This window comes from Etheostoma cragini, chromosome 6 (assembly GCF_013103735.1).
Source record: "Etheostoma cragini isolate CJK2018 chromosome 6, CSU_Ecrag_1.0, whole genome shotgun sequence".
Lineage (NCBI taxonomy): Eukaryota > Metazoa > Chordata > Actinopteri > Perciformes > Percidae > Etheostoma > Etheostoma cragini.
In genome coordinates, this window is record NC_048412.1 from 16,054,398 (window position 1) to 16,072,608 (window position 18,211).

General features: G+C 39.4%; 2 protein-coding genes across 4 annotated transcripts; both read right to left on the reverse strand.

Moving 5' to 3' along the window:
• Positions 1 to 1,862: 1,862 nt before the first annotated feature.
• On the reverse strand, positions 1,863 to 13,913 carry LOC117946446 (solute carrier family 45 member 4-like). Of its 3 annotated transcripts, XM_034874609.1 has the most exons (14): positions 13,759 to 13,909; positions 12,112 to 12,776; positions 11,745 to 11,967; positions 9,283 to 9,471; positions 8,828 to 9,007; positions 7,890 to 8,557; positions 7,490 to 7,639; positions 7,174 to 7,401; positions 6,862 to 6,981; positions 5,391 to 5,490; positions 4,735 to 4,815; positions 4,483 to 4,613; positions 3,677 to 3,745; positions 1,863 to 3,382 (listed from the first exon to the last, which is right to left on the reverse strand). In XM_034874609.1, exons 3-14 carry the CDS (start codon positions 11,959 to 11,961, stop codon positions 3,083 to 3,085), a joined length of 2,433 nt encoding a protein of 810 aa, XP_034730500.1. In that variant the 5' UTR covers positions 11,962 to 11,967; positions 12,112 to 12,776; positions 13,759 to 13,909; the 3' UTR covers positions 1,863 to 3,082. The 3 variants fall into 3 exon arrangements, with proteins under 3 accessions (XP_034730500.1, XP_034730499.1, XP_034730501.1); XM_034874608.1 differs by having other exon boundaries at positions 11,745 to 12,364; positions 13,759 to 13,913; XM_034874610.1 differs by having other exon boundaries at positions 7,490 to 7,636; positions 11,745 to 12,776.
• A 1,057-nt stretch (positions 13,914 to 14,970) lies between these two features.
• Positions 14,971 to 17,994, reverse strand: gpr20 (G protein-coupled receptor 20). The gene is made up of 6 exons (XM_034874614.1): positions 17,686 to 17,994; positions 17,300 to 17,566; positions 16,933 to 17,177; positions 16,639 to 16,723; positions 15,814 to 15,939; positions 14,971 to 15,626 (listed from the first exon to the last, which is right to left on the reverse strand). Exons 1-6 carry the CDS (start codon positions 17,878 to 17,880, stop codon positions 15,441 to 15,443), a joined length of 1,104 nt encoding a protein of 367 aa, XP_034730505.1. The 5' UTR covers positions 17,881 to 17,994; the 3' UTR covers positions 14,971 to 15,440.
• Between the last annotated feature and the right edge of the window lie 217 nt (positions 17,995 to 18,211).

Consider the following 18,211-nt stretch of genomic DNA (forward strand, 5'->3'; position numbering starts at 1 on the left):
TCATTTATAGAAAGATAAATGACCCAGCATAGCCTCCAAGATATGGGTTGTTACTTAAACATTTTCAAAACTCTGTTTATTAGCATTTTTTCAAGAACAAGTTTCAGTGCAATTGTGAATTGTGTATTGGACGAAAATCCCACATTGAGAGCATTGGAGCCAATGTGTAAATTACTAATTGACAGTCACTTTAAAATGATGTCACCTGATACAACCAAACTAAGTCTTAATAATCTGATTTGGTTTTCATCTTAAGGAGACACCATTGTGAGTATTTAGATACTTACAAATCAAAAATGTTGAAATAGAAGGTGTGAGCAATTGTCATAAAAACACAGACACAAGTGAAGGCGCAATCTTTTTTTTTCTTCAAATAATTGGTCCAAATACAGTGTTTGCATTGTACAAGTCTGCCAGCAGTAGCAAAAAAAGAACCAAAACCACGCCAGTGATTGACTTTCGAACCAAAACGTAAAATAAATATTCTTTAAATTCTTAACATTTGTATAAAATCAAAAAATTTCAATAAGCAGGGGGCGTGTTCCAAGAAGCTCTTAATCTTCTACAGTAGTGTGGCACTAGAAATGGTGTTATTCCCCAAGAAAAGCTTCTTTGTAAGATGGAAACATCTCTGAAACATTTAGACCAGCTAATTTAACGAATTTACTTTTTAAACTAAAACTAAGTTAATTTAAAAGGATTCAAAGCTGTATATAAACCAAGAGTATTTGGTTAACCTACTTGTTTACTGGTCCTCTGATGGAAAAGTGAAAAATAACGACTGTTTTATTTAGATTTACAAAGAATAAGTACCTCATATTGCTTTAAAAACATAATACTAGCAAAATATATGCCTAAAAAAACTAACATTATGTACCATAACCTCTTGTAAACAGGTGCTTTTCAAAAAACAGACCCAGTGCAATTCCAAAGGAACACAACGGCACACAGTCCATGTCCCACAAAAGCAGAATCTCTGCATCATTTACAGGGATATTAGTGGTTATTTATACCATTCTGTATTAGTTCTTTCCCTTCAACATCTCCTGAAAAAATCCACAGATTGTTCCCTTTGTAGTGCTTGTAAATCAGGCTGTGTAAGTCCTCAGTGACAGCAATCCCACAATAGAAGACACTTCTCTGACCTGACAGGTAAAGCAATGGCAAAGCTGCCTGGATACAAGGTCCAAAACAAATAGTGTTGACATTGCTCATAAACAAAGTAAAGCCTCAAAGTTGCAACGATAGACACCTTTCATGCTTGTGCAGTTTTCCCTCGTGACATTGCTACCTCTGACTTGAACAATCCTTTAAGGAGGAAAATGAAATGATAAGGTCCCGTTCTTCTCTTTAAGGTTCACTTGGGGTTGCAAATTTGCAAAGATCAGTTGTTGGCCTTGCATAGAAGTTGGCCTCTCTACTATTCAGTAAACAGAATTAAAGGTTTACAGGTTTCAGAACATGTAAACTTCCACTTCTTAAACTTAAGGCTGAAGTCTACTATTCTTGAGTGATGGAGTTCTACTGAAGATATGCCTTCACAAAGGACATACTAGGCTGTCAAATTAGGACTAGCACAGGTTTGTATAGTTTTTTTTTTAAAGATGATTTAGGCTTTTCCACCTTTAATTTTTGACAGGACAGTAAGGTGAGAAATGGGGAAGACATGAAGGAAATCATCACAGGTCAGATTTGAGCCCTGGACCTCTGCATCATGGATTGGATGCATTGTATTTTTTTGTTGGTTGTTTGGTTTGTGAAACTGCCAATATGTTAAAGTGTTTCAGGGAGTATGTTAAACTTTGTCTTGCATGCTGCTCTAAGTTCCCAATACTCTTCCACATACTCTCTGCTACCTGCTCATTCTGATGTAAACTGAAGCCTGGCAGTGTGGGAGGTATTTATCCTATTTGTCCATACTAGGACAGTTTCACAGCTATCAAATGATGAACGTGGCACACTAAACTAATGTGGGATAGTGTAATTTTGCTTCTAATACAAAGTACAAACAAAAACTGCAATCCCCTTTAACGTCAAGAGCATTTCTATCTAACTATGTCACCTGTATTTGGAATGTATATTTTAAAAAAAGAAGAAAAGAATTTGTAGAAAACAAAACAAATGCCATCTGCTAATATAATTCACACTGAAGCCAATCACTACTTGAGGTCTTGAGAAACAATACACTACCATTTACATTGTATATCTACAGTAATTACAATGCAACATCTGCCTTCACTGAGAAACACTTTGCATCCGCAAACTTAACCATAGTGCCAAAATCACATTTGTCATAGATGCTGGTTTTATGATAAAATGTTTCTTTCTTTTAGAATTTCTGTTATCTTCAGTACAGCCAATAGTCATCAAATCAAAGCACACTAGCTTGCTATGTAACCAAAATCATCAATGTGACTAAAAAAGTGTAGGAATTGTTATGTCTGCTACAAACGTATAAGGCTTTACCTGTAGTTTGGAAACGTTCTGGCATTTATAAAATAACAATATAACATCAAGGTATTCCATTTAAGAATAATATGAACATATTCATTGTACTAATACAGAGGTACATACTTTTACAGCACTATGATTGTTCATTAAGCAGTATATGGAGCAGCTTCTGTGAATTAACATATCACACTTATGTAGCATCAGTGTGACAATACTGTCTAGGAGTGAGACAGAAAGTGCTCTGTGTGCTTTCCATTTATGTCTTTGCAATAAAGGCTTATATTTGTTTCCTTAGTCTGAGCTTCAACAGTTAGCTTCAACAGTGTCTCTTTGTGTTTTAATGGCTTACTTCCATCCATTTAGCCATCCATTGGTTTTTAGGGTTGAGGTAGTAATAAGACGAACATAGCAGCCCCTGAGATTGTTTCTACTTATCAGTCTTCTACTCCAAAAATATATTATCCATTTAAATCCACCCACCCAGATATCTGTAGATGGGAGTCAACTCAGTGTTCTTAATTCCTCAGTTCTTAATGTTCAGTTTTCCTAATTCCTTCTTCATAAAGAAACAGACATTTGGTTTAACCCTCGCATGCTGTGACCTGTGCTTAGTGAGAAGAAACCTAAACAATTATGCTAAGGAAACAGAGTCATTATCTGTCCTCTTCAGACTATCTCCATCCGTGAGGCTCAGCAGAGCCAATCTCTGGTCACTGGTCCTTCCTCCATTTGGGTCTGAATCTCCAGGTAAACCCACCAAGCCCTTTTCTAAGCTGGTGGGCTCCATCTCAGGATAAATAACGAGGAAACAGGCAGTAAGGAAGCCAAGGAAGGCGCCCCCAGAGGCCACTGCAGGAATGACACGCACACTGCCAACTGCGTCCACCACAGCTCCGAGGGCCGATGCAACCAGAATCTGGCTGATATAGACCTGGAAATGAAAAAATGAACAATTCAACACAATAGTTTACACTGTAATTTCTTAGTATATAGTTCCCATAGATTTGTATCAATACCACTAGAAGTAGAAGGCAACTGAAAATGAAACAAATTTGGAATAAAGACATGAGTTAATTTAGCTCACAGCCTAAACCATGCTGTCTGGATCAGTTTAAAAAAATTTAAAAAAGATCAAGAATCACTGTGATCTGTTTGGGTGTTGCTTTGTCAATAGCAAAATCTTACAAGTCTAGAGCTGAATGGAGAAAAAAGTATCAATGCTCACCTGGCATGATAAGATAGCGCAGTCAATGCCAAAACCTCTTCTAGTGTTTCCTGGACTGTGGTGAATATACTGAGGAGAGGGTGTTTAGCATATTATGTCACTGATTACATCAATGGATTCAATGAAACTGTGGTAGATTTAATTTATAACACAACAGAAGCAACTGTACCCAAAACTACAATGATATCCTTCCACAACCAGAAACCATGAATTTCCAAAACATCTACGATGCCAAAAACACATCCATTGCCGCCTACAAATTAGGAATACAGTTTGAAAACATGGAGAATTATAAAGCATCAACTTACAATGTGCACAGAACAGTAAAGGCAACTAAAACGGGTCTACGGGAAGAAAGTGGAACTACAATGCTAGGAGGGCAACCCCAAGAGTGGCAAGGTCTTTAGACTATGACAGATTACAAGCCCACCCCTTGTTCCTTGTCAAGTGCTCATGCGTCTATAGCAAGTGAGCTAAACACATTTGACACCCTGTAAAAAGTGGTTCTTTTAGCTGAACACACATTAGCCGGGCCCCACCCTGTAGGATATTTACATCAGTCTTTGCAAGAAAAAGGCTAGGAGAATCAATAAAGATCCAAATCAACCAGGCAACAGCTCTCCCTGTTGAGGTCAGATACACAGAAAGGCTGAGGAGGAGCTTCTATCTTCAGGCCACTAGGATCCTAAATGAGGACATCCTTAATGAGGACATCCCCATCAAGGATGTCCTCATTAATGCAGTATTTGTATCGCCAGGTAGGGACAGTGTGCATGGATAATTGTATTGTCTGTTTGTGTACATACCTCTTTGATTTCATGGTACTGCCCGAGTAATGCATAGGGACAGTAGGAGATACTCAAGGAGATGATACCCATGCTACTGATCATCACCATGGCGATACAAACATTAGGGAAGATTGCCATAACAGCAGTTCCTAAGGTTAGAGAGATGAAAGAGGTTTAAATACAAAAAAAAAAGACAATATGCAACTGCTCCCAAATCCACTGTGCTTTACTCTATTATTGTCAGCGGTTTACTCTGTGGTAGCGACTGACCTATCGAGAATCCCAGAGTTCCAACAATGTAGACAACCTTAATGCTCAGATCAAAATTATCCAGGTACTTTTGAAGGATTGCTGAGTGGAGAGATGGAAAGAGGGAGGCAGAGAAATATCAATTATTGAAGACAGCATAGTGAAGCAGGTTAGAAAATGGTGGAAAAAAATTAATTGTAACACTGACCACTTCTTTTGTATGCAAATATAGCAGAATCTACATAGATTTAAATTCAAATCTAACTGGAATGAATGCCTTGCGGTTGTATGCTTCTGCCAACCAGTCAAGTTGCAGTTTACATCTATTTCTATCCAGACTAATATAATACATGTAGTGAAGACAGGGAGAAGACAAAGAAGGAAATTAATAAAAAGGTAGAAAGTGTATTTTTTGGCAAAATGTGGACGCTTGACACACATCTTCAGCCAGGCAGACCAGAAGCTCTATACAATCCCCACAGATTCAAGGTGGGCAGTATCTACCAAATGTGAACATGGTCACAATCTCCCTTTCTGTTCCTGAGTTATGGCATTGAATAAGTGCCAAAAAAGAGTTTTTGTAGAACATTATGATTTTGCAGTGAAGTTACCGGGACAGACAGACATATGTGCCTCCAGCCACGGCTGTTAAAATGGAAACAGTGTTTGTGTTTTACCAGAGCAGACAGCAGCAGTAGCAGCATAGACCACCAGTCCCCAGCAGCCCATCTGTACTCCTCTGTGATAGTTTAGTAGCTCTGTGGAATTGGCTGGTGCCTGAAAAAAGCACAATCATTTTGGCAATGTAATCATAGACTTGTAAACATGTACAAATTTAGAATACATGACTTTGTGTACAGTGGGACTCGAAAGTTTGGGCACCCCAGTTTGCTGAAATTTTATTGAATCCATTTTTCCTTCTACTCATACAATGTTCCCTGTGCCGCTGGCTGAAATACAACCTCAAAGCATGATTTTCATTAAATTCTGTGCCCTTTCTTCTCCAAACGCACCTTTGCTCATTCCGTCTAAAAACACACAGAACTTGTTTCCACAATGCATCAGGCTTGTCTATATGTTAATTTGCAAACTTCAAACGCAGATTTTTGTGGTGAGGACGTAGAAGAGGTTTTCTTCTGATGACTCTTCCATGAAGACCATATTTGTACAAGTATCTCTTTATAGAAGAATGGTGTACCACAATTCCAGTTTCTGCCAGGTCTTTCTGGATGGATTGTCCAATCAAACGCGGGTTTGGACTTGCTTTTCTCACAATCCTGCAAGCTGTTCTGTCTGATATTTTTCTTGGTCTTCCAGATCTTGCACATCTGTACCTGATGACGGCCATTTCTTAATCACATTCCGAACAGAGGATATTGGCATCTGAAAACGCTTTGCTGTCTTCTTATACCCTTCTCCTGCTTTGTGAGCGTCAACTATTTTCAGTTTCAGTTTTCTAGACAACTGCTTAGAAGAACCCATGGCGCTGATTGTTGGGGCAAGGTCAGATGAGTCTGGGCATTTAAAACCTTAAGAGTGACATCACCTGGTCTTTCCAGATGAGCTTTGAGAACAATCCATGACACTGTCAGCTCTCAGCTTTCCAAAGGGGGCGGTGCATGCTAGAAACTCTGCAGGATGCCAAAACTTTGCAGACACCATTTTTTTTTTTTCTGTTATTTTGAAAGTGTCAGTAATGGAAATAAAATGTAACTTTTTTTGACATATTATACAAATGTCTAATCTGTCATTTGATGCCTTTTGGAGATTTTCCCATTTTTTCTTGGCTTTTTTATTAAAATTAATACACATTTTTACCTGTGGTGTCCAAACTTTCTGTAGCATGCTGAGTTTATTCAACTATGTCCCTCTAGTCTAGTGTGGTCTCCATGGTAGTTTAGTTTTTTAGTGTATAATGTCAAGAACAGTCCCCCTTAGTTAACTATACAGTAAAAGGAGCAGCTTTAGCCTCTATGGCTAATTTCCAGCTGTAGTCCCCGGCCAGCTGACAATAAGCCTTAAATACAAATGACAGCAGGGCAAAAATTCAGTCAGTTAGCACAATTGTCTTTAAACAATAAGACACACATGGGTGTGTGTGTGTGTGTGTGTGTGTGTGTGTGTGTGTGTGTGTGTGTGTGTGTGTACCGTGGGGTCTCCGTGGTAGATGACTTGTCCCATAAAATCGGTGTAAAACACAGCTTCAGCTATGATGGAGAACCACGTGAGAAGGTGACACACACACAGTCTCCACAGCTGCCTCGGCATCTGCAGAAGACAGAAATGAAACAAGGAATTGATACTTGACATGAATAAGGAATAAGAAATTCCACAAAAAAATAAAGTTTGGTTTGTTAATATGCATCAGCAGACCTTAAATTGTAGTAAATGCATTGCAGTGCAATTGTAAAATATTAAAAAAAATACATAAATATGAAAGACATTTGCAATTTCTTTCACCTTCAACATGGACATCCAGAGCAGTCGAACAGTTGTACCCTTGTCTGGTCCTCCCTCACTCTCGGAGCCCTCAGATGACAGACTGCTAGCTGAAAGCTGAAACTCCCGCCTGTCCCCACAGTGCTGGAGTTTACTGAGGTCATTCAAACTTTGGGAGGTGGTAATTGGCCTTCGCAGTCGATAGCGTTGTGATCCCACTCGTCCATAGTATGAGAAAGTGAAGGAAGGCTAAAGAGAAGAGGACCAACATCAGCTTTTCACATTTGCAAATTACTATTACAGACAGTAATTCAAAAACTGGTAAATGCAAAGGTACCTGTCTGTAAAAGGTGTGGGGGTGTGGCCGTGATGAAACTAAGGTATTGAACGGCCGGCTGGGCAGCTTACTGGAGGCATGGCCTTTCATGTCATTGGAGTGGTCGGAAGTTGACAAGCCAGCATTGACACCATTGACAGCCTTGACCTGCTGGTACAGGAGAGAAGCACAGACGTTTATATTAAAAGGCAGAAAGGGAACCTGAAGACATGGGACAACATATCAGAAATGCAGTACAAAACTATAATGTCTCTAAAAAGTTCCATATATTGCCTTTTGAAAAAAGGGAAAAATAATCACATTCTATTAATCAAAAGTTACCCGTAACATTAACACTTTTCCGCAAATGTAATTGTAAACCAAGACAAAAAATATCTGCCACCGTAGCAGCTGATTTCACCTGTGTTTTCAGATGTGAGTCCTCTGAGCCAGAACTTATCTGAAGGAGAGGAGGGTCGTTTGTTGGACACCTAAGCTTAGGCCAAGCTGGATTTGTAGGCTCTAAGACCGCCATCCCATCAGTAAGGGCAGGTGGTCCACCGGCAGTAGACGAAGACCCAAGACTGGGGTCTGGTGACTTAAAAACATCTTCTCGCTCTGGTAGAAAGCGGTGTACCTCTGGCTGGAAAAATTGTGCATCTGGATCGAGGTCAGAATCCAACTCAATAGTGGCATCTGGCATGGCTAAGACTGAATCGCTTTTACTCCGCACTCGCTCCACAGCAAGGAAGTCTATTTCTCCTTGCTCAGGATCTGATCTGTTGCCCTCTTGGGACGGAGCTCGCGCTGAAGCATCCTCCTCTGCAATCATATCAAGTAGAGGTGGAGTGTGGCCAACGGCCCTAAAAGACAACTGGCTGGTAGACTCCCCATTTCCTGTGATTTTAAGCTGATTGGAAGGAGCGAAAGGTTGCTCAGGGATACTGAGCATGTGAAGTGTAACAGAAATAATGAAGATGATGCCTGCAAACATGAAGAGGACCTGTTCCTGTGATTTAAATGCTCGTCCCAGAGCTGTGCCAGTCCAGTCTAGACCACTCAGCATGTAGCCCACTGCTCCGCCAAGCCCTGGAGTGACAGGTACATACACAGAAACAAGTCAATAACTGTCTAAGAAACAAGGAAAAGTACAAGCAGCTTGTGTGTGAAACATTTTTAAAACTCACATTCTGTGAAAAGTGTTAGAAATAATTTGTATATGAATGACAACGTAACGTATATGTGACAATGTATTTATGTGATACTTAAGTGTGTTATTAAATAGCTGATATTCAAACAGGTGTATGTGCACAGTGTGTGTTTGAGCGTGTGTGCGTGCGTACATGCATGTTGTCTTACCAGCCGAGAAAGCATGAATATTCAGGGCCATATCTTGCTCGTCAGTGTCAGCAACATCAAGAAGGTAAGCTCTGATTGGTCCCTCAGAGGCATCGGCACAGAAATCCAGCACAACCACACCAACTACAGTGAGGACGATGCCAATTGGCTGGCTGCTAGGACTATCACCAACAGAAAGGCCTAACAGAATACCACAAAATGTAAACAGGTTCAGGCTTTTTGTTTTTTGCGGAATGTTTTTATTAATCCAAAGATTATTGTACAGACAGTAACATAGTCAAATCAGGGCAAATTTTTGTAGGAAAGTGAAAGTAAGATTAAAATCACAAATTTGTATATAGAAAAGAAACTAAATTAAAAAAAAAAACAGGTACCTTAATTTCCCTATACTATTCCTGTTGTTAAACATTATCATAATTTGTATGTGGTGATCTCATTTGAAACTTTCTACTCACCTATTAATGATCCATTTAAGAACAGAGCTACTCCCAGCAGCACACCTACACAAAGGGCCAGAATGAATGGTCTTCTCCGGCCCCATCGCAGAGTACATCGGTCACTGGCTGAGCCAATCACAGGTGTGAAGAGGAGACCCAGGATGGGACTGAGGAACCAGGTTAAACTGTAATATTGCTCAGGAAGACCTAGAAAACACACACAAACAAAATGGTAGGTTCAAGACTAAGAACCCAGTCAACGTATACTATTGTTGGACGAAGTGAAACCAGATTTTTAAATTCTATTTCTAGGAAAGACTTGATATGAAATAATGCTGTGCCTCACATGTGCCTCTTTCTTATTAAATCTGACCACACGGTTACATAAGCGCTAATAATTCTGGCTCTGATAGCCGAATGTTGTCATTGGATTGGATTTGATTTACTTGTGTTTTTATTATTAACCACAATCTTTATTAATTCTGACCAACTACTGACTGAAAGACTCAAGCTTCAAAGTTCTTTGTAATGAATTACTAATTTACTGGGCCCTGTTTTGTCCTGCCATCTTGGTACAAAACTCATCAACAAGCCAACCTATTCACACGTACCATTGTTTTTAAAAGCATAGCTGAAAAACCACTAGCGCTCTTAAGCAGCTTCCTTTACCAATGGCTTTTAGGGCGACAGAAACAGAGGTGGCCTGTAACAATAATGCAGACAGAAATATGCACCAACCAGCCAGGAAAGTAGGGAAAAACCTTCAGTTGTCATGAGACAGAACTAGGCTTCAAAACTGTCTCTGCTAGATAACAATATCCTGATTTTCCACCCCTTATAAAGTAGTGTACAAACCTAATGCACTCTAATTCAGTCAGCTGGCTGGGTGAACTGAGTGGTTCTCATGGGAACAACATGTTACCCACGCTGCCTTGCTCTGCTCCTGCCTTTCCTCTCCCTTAAGTCAACAAAACAGCAGATGACTTTATTGCAGTGTTGTCAATGGGACTACAGCAATACCCTGTGACTTTTTTGACCTGTAGTGGCACAATGAAGCAATTTTTTTAATGAGTGGCTCTCAGTTCGGTCCGTTTTATACACACGGATGAGGATGCACAGGAGAGCACATGTGCAGGTGGGTGATACACATTCCTGGAAAATGGTTTCAATCCATTCTAGTAATCAACAGGTGACTCTAATAGGCCAATACAGGCAGCAATGCTCCAGCAAAGGCAGGGAAGAAGACTGCTGGATGGTAAAGAACACTGATGTTAACAATGCAGTTATAAAAAAAAAAATACAATAAATAAAAATAAAAATATCCACTCTGCAAATGTTTATTGAGGACGGAAATGCCTGCAATATGTTTTTTAGAAATAAAGATGACACAATGCACTTTGGTGAGTAACACTGTGTCAACATAACTTATATTTGTGTAAAGGAGAACTCCACAGGGCACCAATAAAAAAAAAAACTTCACTATGACACACTCATTATGTAGGTTTGTGTTGCAAGAAGGCACAGCTGAACACATCCTGCTTGAGTTCAATGTCTTAAAGCTACAGTAGTTTGCAGTGGCTGACAGCTCAGTAACACTTGAGATTGTTCAGATTTGAATACATTTCACTCACTAAGCATTTTTCAGAGATTAATGGTATAGTAACCAAGCTAAACTGGATGCCTTAAAAATGCTTTCAAGAACCTGAATATGTTTAGCTTAAAAAATGTTCAACAATCTTTTGCAATATTGTGAAAAGGGAGAAAAACAGAGAGACTATAAAATGCGCTGTGTTAGACATTCTTGCCATTCCTAGCCAGGGAAAAATGCCTTTGTCCCATTTGTGCTATGATGGCAAACCTGACATCTAACTGCATAGCCCCCAGTTAACTACTGCTGGGCAAACAGGTTACATGACACAGTGGTGCAGCCACATCATCACATACTCTTCACCATACCTAGAGATCGGCATGCTGTACTTTCCATAAAATCATCTCTCACTGAAAATCAAACCAGCTGTTAGGCTAACTGAAATAAAACTATAACAATCTCTAGGTAAGGTGAAGGGTATGTGATGATGTGGCGCTATTTTAATTCCAAACTTTATCAGGATGTAGAGTTTCCTGGATCCATAAAAATAACTAGCCTTTAAAAATAAAAATGTGCGTGCCTCTATGGGAAATTAAAATAGGTGTGTGTATGCGTATACCCCCTGTGTTTTAAGGAAGAAGATTTATTTATTCACGATTGAATTGGTGTCCTTAAAGGATGGATTTTTCCTAATTGTTTTAATTAAGGCATTAAGATCAATTACCAAAAGATGATTTTTTTTTTATTTATCTTTTTAGTCAACTTTAGCATAGGTTCATAAACTTATGACCACTACTGTATCTATGACATAGTGACATTATGAGAACATGTGTTCAAGCAATAGAGAGCAAGAGTGTGTCTATCTCTATGTGAACATATTGTGTCTCCTTACCTATCTGCAGCAGGACTGGCGTAACCAGGGCTGTTTCCATTGCGTAGCAGAACTCACGTCCAAACATTACTGCCCCGTGCATTACCCAGCGAAGCATAGGGACCTGCATACTTCTGCCCTCTTCCTCCATCTCCTTCTCACTCTCCTCTGCTTCTTCCTTGGGTTTCCTCCTTTTGGAATGGCCAGATGCCTCTCTTTCCTCTGCCTCTCCTCCCATTTCAGTCTGGTAAAGGTTTTTTTCTGAATGGTTGGTATACCAATGTATAACACTTATTGCCACTATTTCCTACATGTAAGCAACACTGTACTGTGTTATTATATGCTAACAGAACATGTAATGTCCATGGTTTTCATAATGATCACTCACTCTGTAGAAGAAGCCAAAAGCAGAAAGTTAATCAGAGAGCATCTCTGCTGCAGCACCTTCCAGGTTCAAAGCAAAATAATTGCAAATAATTGGGGAGGAGGAAGGAATCATCATTATTTCATCAATGTGTCCAAAAAATTGATGTGGTAAAAATATATTCCATGCATTTTATCCTCTTGCCATCATGCTGATATGTGACCAGTTGCCAGTTGACCAGCTCATGAGCTCAATGGGAGAGCAATGGTGTTCCTCTCTGTGGATTGCAGATTAAAAATTAAAAAAAGCAGACAAATTCTGTGTAGCTCAAGAGGTATGAAGAGGGGAAGAGCAAAAGAGGTGGGAAAGGGGGGAGGCAATGTGTGTGTTGAGGTTACAGTAGCTGTGTTTGAGTAGGGTTAGAGTAGGTCTGTGAATGTGTTTCCTGTGGCTGGTCAGTGTGTGTTGGTTGGTTGTGGGCATATAGCATTTGGATTGTGTTTTTGTGTGGCCCTGCAGAGAAGTGTGTGTGTGTGTGTGTGTGTGTGTGTGTGTGTGTGTGTGTGTGTGTGTGTGTGTGTGTGTGTGTGTGTGTGTGTGTGTGTGTGTGTGTGTGTGTGTGCTTCTTGGCATGTTGCAGTTTAAAGCATGTGGAAGCGTGGCAAACACAGACAGAGTGACACAGCAACCTGCAGAAAAACAGACATCAGTAAAGCTATAAAATATAATGCATCCAAGTGGTAGCATTGCCTTGGTGTTATCACTCCCTGCCTTAACTTACTATCTTTATTTATGTTTATACTCTACAGATAAGACTAACAAAGCACATTGGTCAAGGACAAGTGCTAGAGGGCCCCCATGTGTAAAACTTTTCCAGTGCAGTTTGGGTCCAAAGAAGTACACTGACAATACATTTAAACTCAATATATAACTGTGATATGTTATACAACGTAATATGTTTATGGATGGAATAGACATAATATAACAGAATAAAGGATCAAAGGATAAAGCAATTTTGCCACACCTTAACTATCTGAGATTACTATAGAGGTTTTCATTCATGTAAGGTCACTTCTCGAGTCTGTTAAGCATCAGGTGTAGCCATAACCTTTAAACCACAAAACTGGCAGGCTATAAAGACATAAGAGTCACTAATAAACACGTATAACAACACCATAGCTTTTGCATAATTGGTTACAGGTAGGTTTGATTCAGGAGATATAGATCCCCACGTCACTCTCGTCTTTCATAAATCACTTTTAGTCTATCTTTGCACGGGGACAGCTCTGCTAACGGTCGGTAACTGACCTACTAACTAACCTACGTTACCTGAGCTATACCGAACTGCTCAGTCTAGCGTTATATCTATTTTAATAAAGAGGCAATTTTAGTAATTTTTAGCGTGTGAGAATAATGGACATGACGATAGATAATGTTTAAACATCACACTGGACAAACTAATGTTGACTTTAATGTAAAGTTAACATAAATGTGTCCGACCAGCATATGTCAATATCAGTAGTGATATTTGACTAGTTGTGGCTAACGTTACTAGCGAGCTAGGTTGGCTAGCTAATAAATTAGTTAGGCAGCTAACGTCAGAAATGTAACTTAAGACAGAGAAAAACAGGTAACGTTAACGGTATATTAAAGACAAATGATGTAACATACCTGAAATTTACCTCCGCTAAGGTAAGTCAAAATCAGTTTCACGTTATGTCAATTTTCTATAACGTGACAGGAAAACTCTTGGTTTGGTTAGCAATCTGGCTAACTGAGTGCCCATCTGGTTCAATACACTCATCAATCTCATTGGTTTCCACGGTTTCCACAGTAACAAAGCGAGGCGTGGTCTAAGCGGACGCAAATGACGCCATCGAGCAGCAATACCAACGGGAATGGGTTTACTTACAGTATTTCATATATAAAATTAAGATTTATGGGACTAGTTTTACATTTGAATAACCAGACAGTCCATTGTGTAGCACCAGCCAAAGGTGGCTTAACTAAACCGTTATAAACTGCAGCCTACATTTTTGACTCATGTACTAACTTGATCCCATTAACATGAGACAAGGAAATATCTCCAAAGCACCAGATCAACATATAAGGCAAAGCCAAATATTTGACTCACTTGAACACACCTTTATTTCCCCTACAAGTTATTCAATTTACATAATATTTCATTTGTTTCTGCGTAGAGAGGTTCATAGAGGGTTGAACAAATTGTTTACTTTACAGTACATCATATCAAACAATATTTTAAAAAAAAAACATTATTTTGACTGCAGCCCAAGCATTCACATTGTATCTGCTTTCAGTCATCCAAGCAGTTTCCATAACATTTTCTTTGGTCTTTTAGTGTAATGGTCTTTGAAAAGTATTGCTATGTTGCCCTCTGCTGCACAAAAGTGGTTCTCATTCAATATTTTCTTCCAGTGGGTCTTCTGAAGTGATGGCCATGTAATGAGCAAAACACATATCACTATCCTTCCATGTAATCAGACACATGTGGCCTGTTTTATATTTTGTTCTAATTGGTTAATTTCCATCCAGTATGTCCATATGTTTGACACTTTAAAGAAAAGAGTGTAATGGTCCCAGGGATTTATCAGGGTGGTCAGCAATTTCTTCTTTTGTAGTACCAGCACTTATATCCTGTCCAGTTCTAAGATTTTTTTTATGATAGATGTCTTTTTGCAGTCCTCTCAGCCTGAGCTTTTGTTTAGCAACAGTTAAGACCATTTGTGTTACCAAAAATGGGTACTTTTTCAGTTTAAAAAAAGTCTTAGGGCAATGTAGCTTTTAAGGTAAAACCTGTATACAACTAAAATGTGGACAATGTAGATTACGTCAAATATGTTTGTTTGTTTTTTTAAAAGACTTGGTATTTTGTCAGTTGTATGTTGCAAGTAATAATTCATGTTGAGTCAGCGTTGTGTTCTCTTGTGTTGTTTGAATTTGGCAGCAACATGGTCTAGCAGAGAAGGAGTTGAAAAGTCACAGATTCAAATTCCAAAGTTATGTAAAGTTTTTTTGCACAATGATAATGTTAAGTTGCAGACTACATTTGTCTCTTGTCAATGTTGGAAATAAGTTAAGTAGTTAATACAAGTTTTTAGGTTGCTAAATCAGCTAAATTGGTTGGTCCTTATTATTATTATTATTATTATTATTATTATTATTATTATTTACAACAGTATTGGCTGTTGATCCTGAGCAGGGCCATTATACACTGATGCTGTTATCAGTGATCAGCATGTTAAAGAGTCCAGAAATATCAGACACCTTTCCCCAGGCGATGTAACATCTGAGTGACTCAAAGTTTCTCTTTAGCCCATGGAAATGGGGATCTACGTTGAGTGGTTCTTCCCCAGAATGTCTCTTTGCAGTGAATTGGGGATCTTGGTCATCATAATCATATTACCAGTGATGGCGTTCACTGTCCGCCCTGAGGCCTTGGAGCTGTGCTGCATGCTGATGATGTCGCCACTTGTCTGCTCGGGCTCTGCGCGGCGAAACATGTTTCTCATGGTGGCCTGAGGGAAAAAAGGTCAGGAAATTATTCAGTGAATCAGTAAGTAAAAAAGCAAATGCATGAGTGATGGATGAACAAAGGATGGCGGAATGGAAGGATGGATGGATAGATGGACAGGTGGCAGAGAGAAGGAATGTTGGGATGAATGGGATGAATAAAAGTGGGGAAGGAAAATTCTCCAGTCTTACTTGGAAGTTATTCGTAACAAAGCAGTAGACGACAGGATCCATACAGCTATTCAAACTGCTGAGAGTGACAGTCAAGTGGTATGCTATCACATGATGAGGCATGTCAGGGTGGAAGTAAACCACCACCTGCAACACAACAAAGCTATGAGATCACTCAAAATCATGTCACATTTAACCAAAAACATATAAAACCAATATTGCATCATCATTTACTCATCTTGATAACACAGTAGTTCCAACTTTAAAGTGCTAATATCACACTCATTTCCAGGTACATAATTGTATTTAGAGGTTGTACCAGAATAGGTTTAAATGGTTTCATTTTCAAAAAACAGAATTATTTTTGTCTTACTGCACATTGCTGCAACTCCTCTTTTCCCCCTGTGTGTTTAGCTCTCTGTTTTAGCTACAGAGTGAGGCATCTCACTTCTGTTCAATCTTTGTTGCAAGTCGCACATTAGCAGTAGCTAGGTATGCTCTGCTAGCCATTAAGAAGCAGAGTATGAGGGTGTCCCACACTAGCAGCTAGGCGAGCGTTATAACTTTGGGCTTTTTCACTTTGTAAACATTTAGCATGCACATAAAAGATATGTAACACAATAAAGAATAGAGAAAAAGCCAAAAAGCATAATATGAGCTCAACCATTGGTTGGATTGGTTAATTTGAAATGGTGTTTTGGAGAGAAAAAAATAATAATTATGTGTAACAAAAGTTTATCTGTTCTTATTCTTGTGATCCTTTGGGACTGCTGGACGGTTTAAAGACTACAAAAAACATAATGATGATATTTTTAAAACAATGTGCCACACCTGTCTCTCACTCACCTGTCTGATGTGGAAGGGTGTGAAGCAGACAGTGAAAATGATCAGCACTGTGGTCAGGAGCTGGACAGCCCTCCTTCTCCTGTCCCTGAAGAAATACAGGTTAAACCATCATCTTTAAGCCTCCAGTGCTTTCAATGCTGCAGTGAGTCAGTTTATCTCGGCCCTTTCATTCTTATATCCATGGTATGGTCTTGGACACATAAAACACTGTGTTTTTAAGTTAAAGACCAGAAGTGTCCGAATATTCTTCCTTACATGTGTCCATGTATTTTGGTAATATAACATTGGTTAAACCTGCTCTGCTGCATCAGGCGGCGGTCGGCGAGTGCCCACATAATCCGCAAAGTGAAGACCATGATGATGATGAGGGGTAGAAAGAACTCAGTGATGGTAAGAAAGAGGAGCTTTGACAGGCAGCAGCCTGGGTGTTGGAAAGCAGTAGAAAGGAAGGAGTACGTGACCACGATGGCACACAGCCAGACAGAGACACACACACATTTGGCCACATTGGAGTTCCTCCAACGACGGGAAGCTTCAACCTACAAAGAAAAAAGAAAATTAGCAGATTTAAGCTTTTTCTGGTTTTAAAGTCAGGATGAGCATGTGTCAAGTTTTGCCATGTCGAGACCAATTCTGTTACCAAATTACAGGCTAGACCTACCTGCACGATGGCGAGGTATCGGTCCACACATATGCAGGTCAGAAACAAGATGCTGCAGTACATGTTGACAAAGTAGCTGAAGATGTGAAGGTAGGAGCAGGTGAGACAAGCTCCTCCACTGTAATAGAGCAAGATGCGAGTCGGCAGAGAGAGATTCACCAAGAGGTCTGTCACCGCCAAGTTTATTGTGTAAATCACCGAGGTGGTCTTTTGCTTTGTGCGGAAACAGAAAACATAAAGTGCAACTGTGTTGAGCACCATGCCCACCTGTGGGAGAGGAGAGGAGAATTGGACAGTTTTTACAGACCAGTACATGTGAATATGAGTTTTAAAAGTCCCATAACAATAATAATTTATACCATTAGGGCTTCTGAAAAAGTACCTACCAAGAATATGAGAGAGTTTATGACCATTAGTGCAATCCAAAGACCGTAAAAGTCATTGTAGAGCCCCTCGTCTAAATGAGCCAGTCTTTGAAGATATGCTTCAATCCCACTTCTGTTACTTGGACTGCCTATTACAGGCATGATGGGAAATGAAGTATTGATTAAAAGCCAGGACTCAGTGCTGTTGAAATCCATTGTAATAGTGACGATGACGATGATGATGATAATGACGATGATGATGATGATGATGATGATGATGATGATGATGATGATGATGATGATAAGGCACGTAAGTGATGATGGTGAGGGTGATGAAGACGATCTGGAGTAGGCGCAGAAACTGTCAGACAAAAGCTGAGGTGATTGGTCTGAGGTGATTGTTTAAACAGATAAACATGGAGTAGAGTATGACAGACATCTGAAAAAAAATAGCAGCTTAAATTCTACACGTATTTTACAGAAAAAGGACTGTAGTCGTGTTGATGTAGTCAAAGTTATCAAAAAAGGTTTGGTAGATGAAACCTTC

Bases quoted from the DNA above. Each gene is read 5' to 3' on its own strand.
- LOC117946446 (XM_034874608.1), bottom strand. From the start codon at position 11,961: ATGGGAGGAGAGGCAGAGGAAAGAGAGGCATCTGGCCATTCCAAAAGG. The intron at 6,982-7,173 runs GTGAAAGAAATT...TGTCTTCTGCAG, and splicing joins TCTGGATGTCCATGTTGAAG to ATGCCGAGGCAGCTGTGGAG. The intron at 4,614-4,734 runs GTCAGTCGCTAC...CTCTAACCTTAG, and splicing joins AACTCTGGGATTCTCGATAG to GAACTGCTGTTATGGCAATC.
- gpr20 (XM_034874614.1), bottom strand. From the start codon at position 17,880: ATGGATTTCAACAGCACTGAGTCCTGGCTTTTAATCAATACTTCATTT. The intron at 17,567-17,685 runs GTAGGTACTTTT...CCTCTCCCACAG, and splicing joins TAAACTCTCTCATATTCTTG to GTGGGCATGGTGCTCAACAC. The intron at 15,627-15,813 runs GTAAGACTGGAG...TTTTTCCCTCAG, and splicing joins TTGTTACGAATAACTTCCAA to GCCACCATGAGAAACATGTT.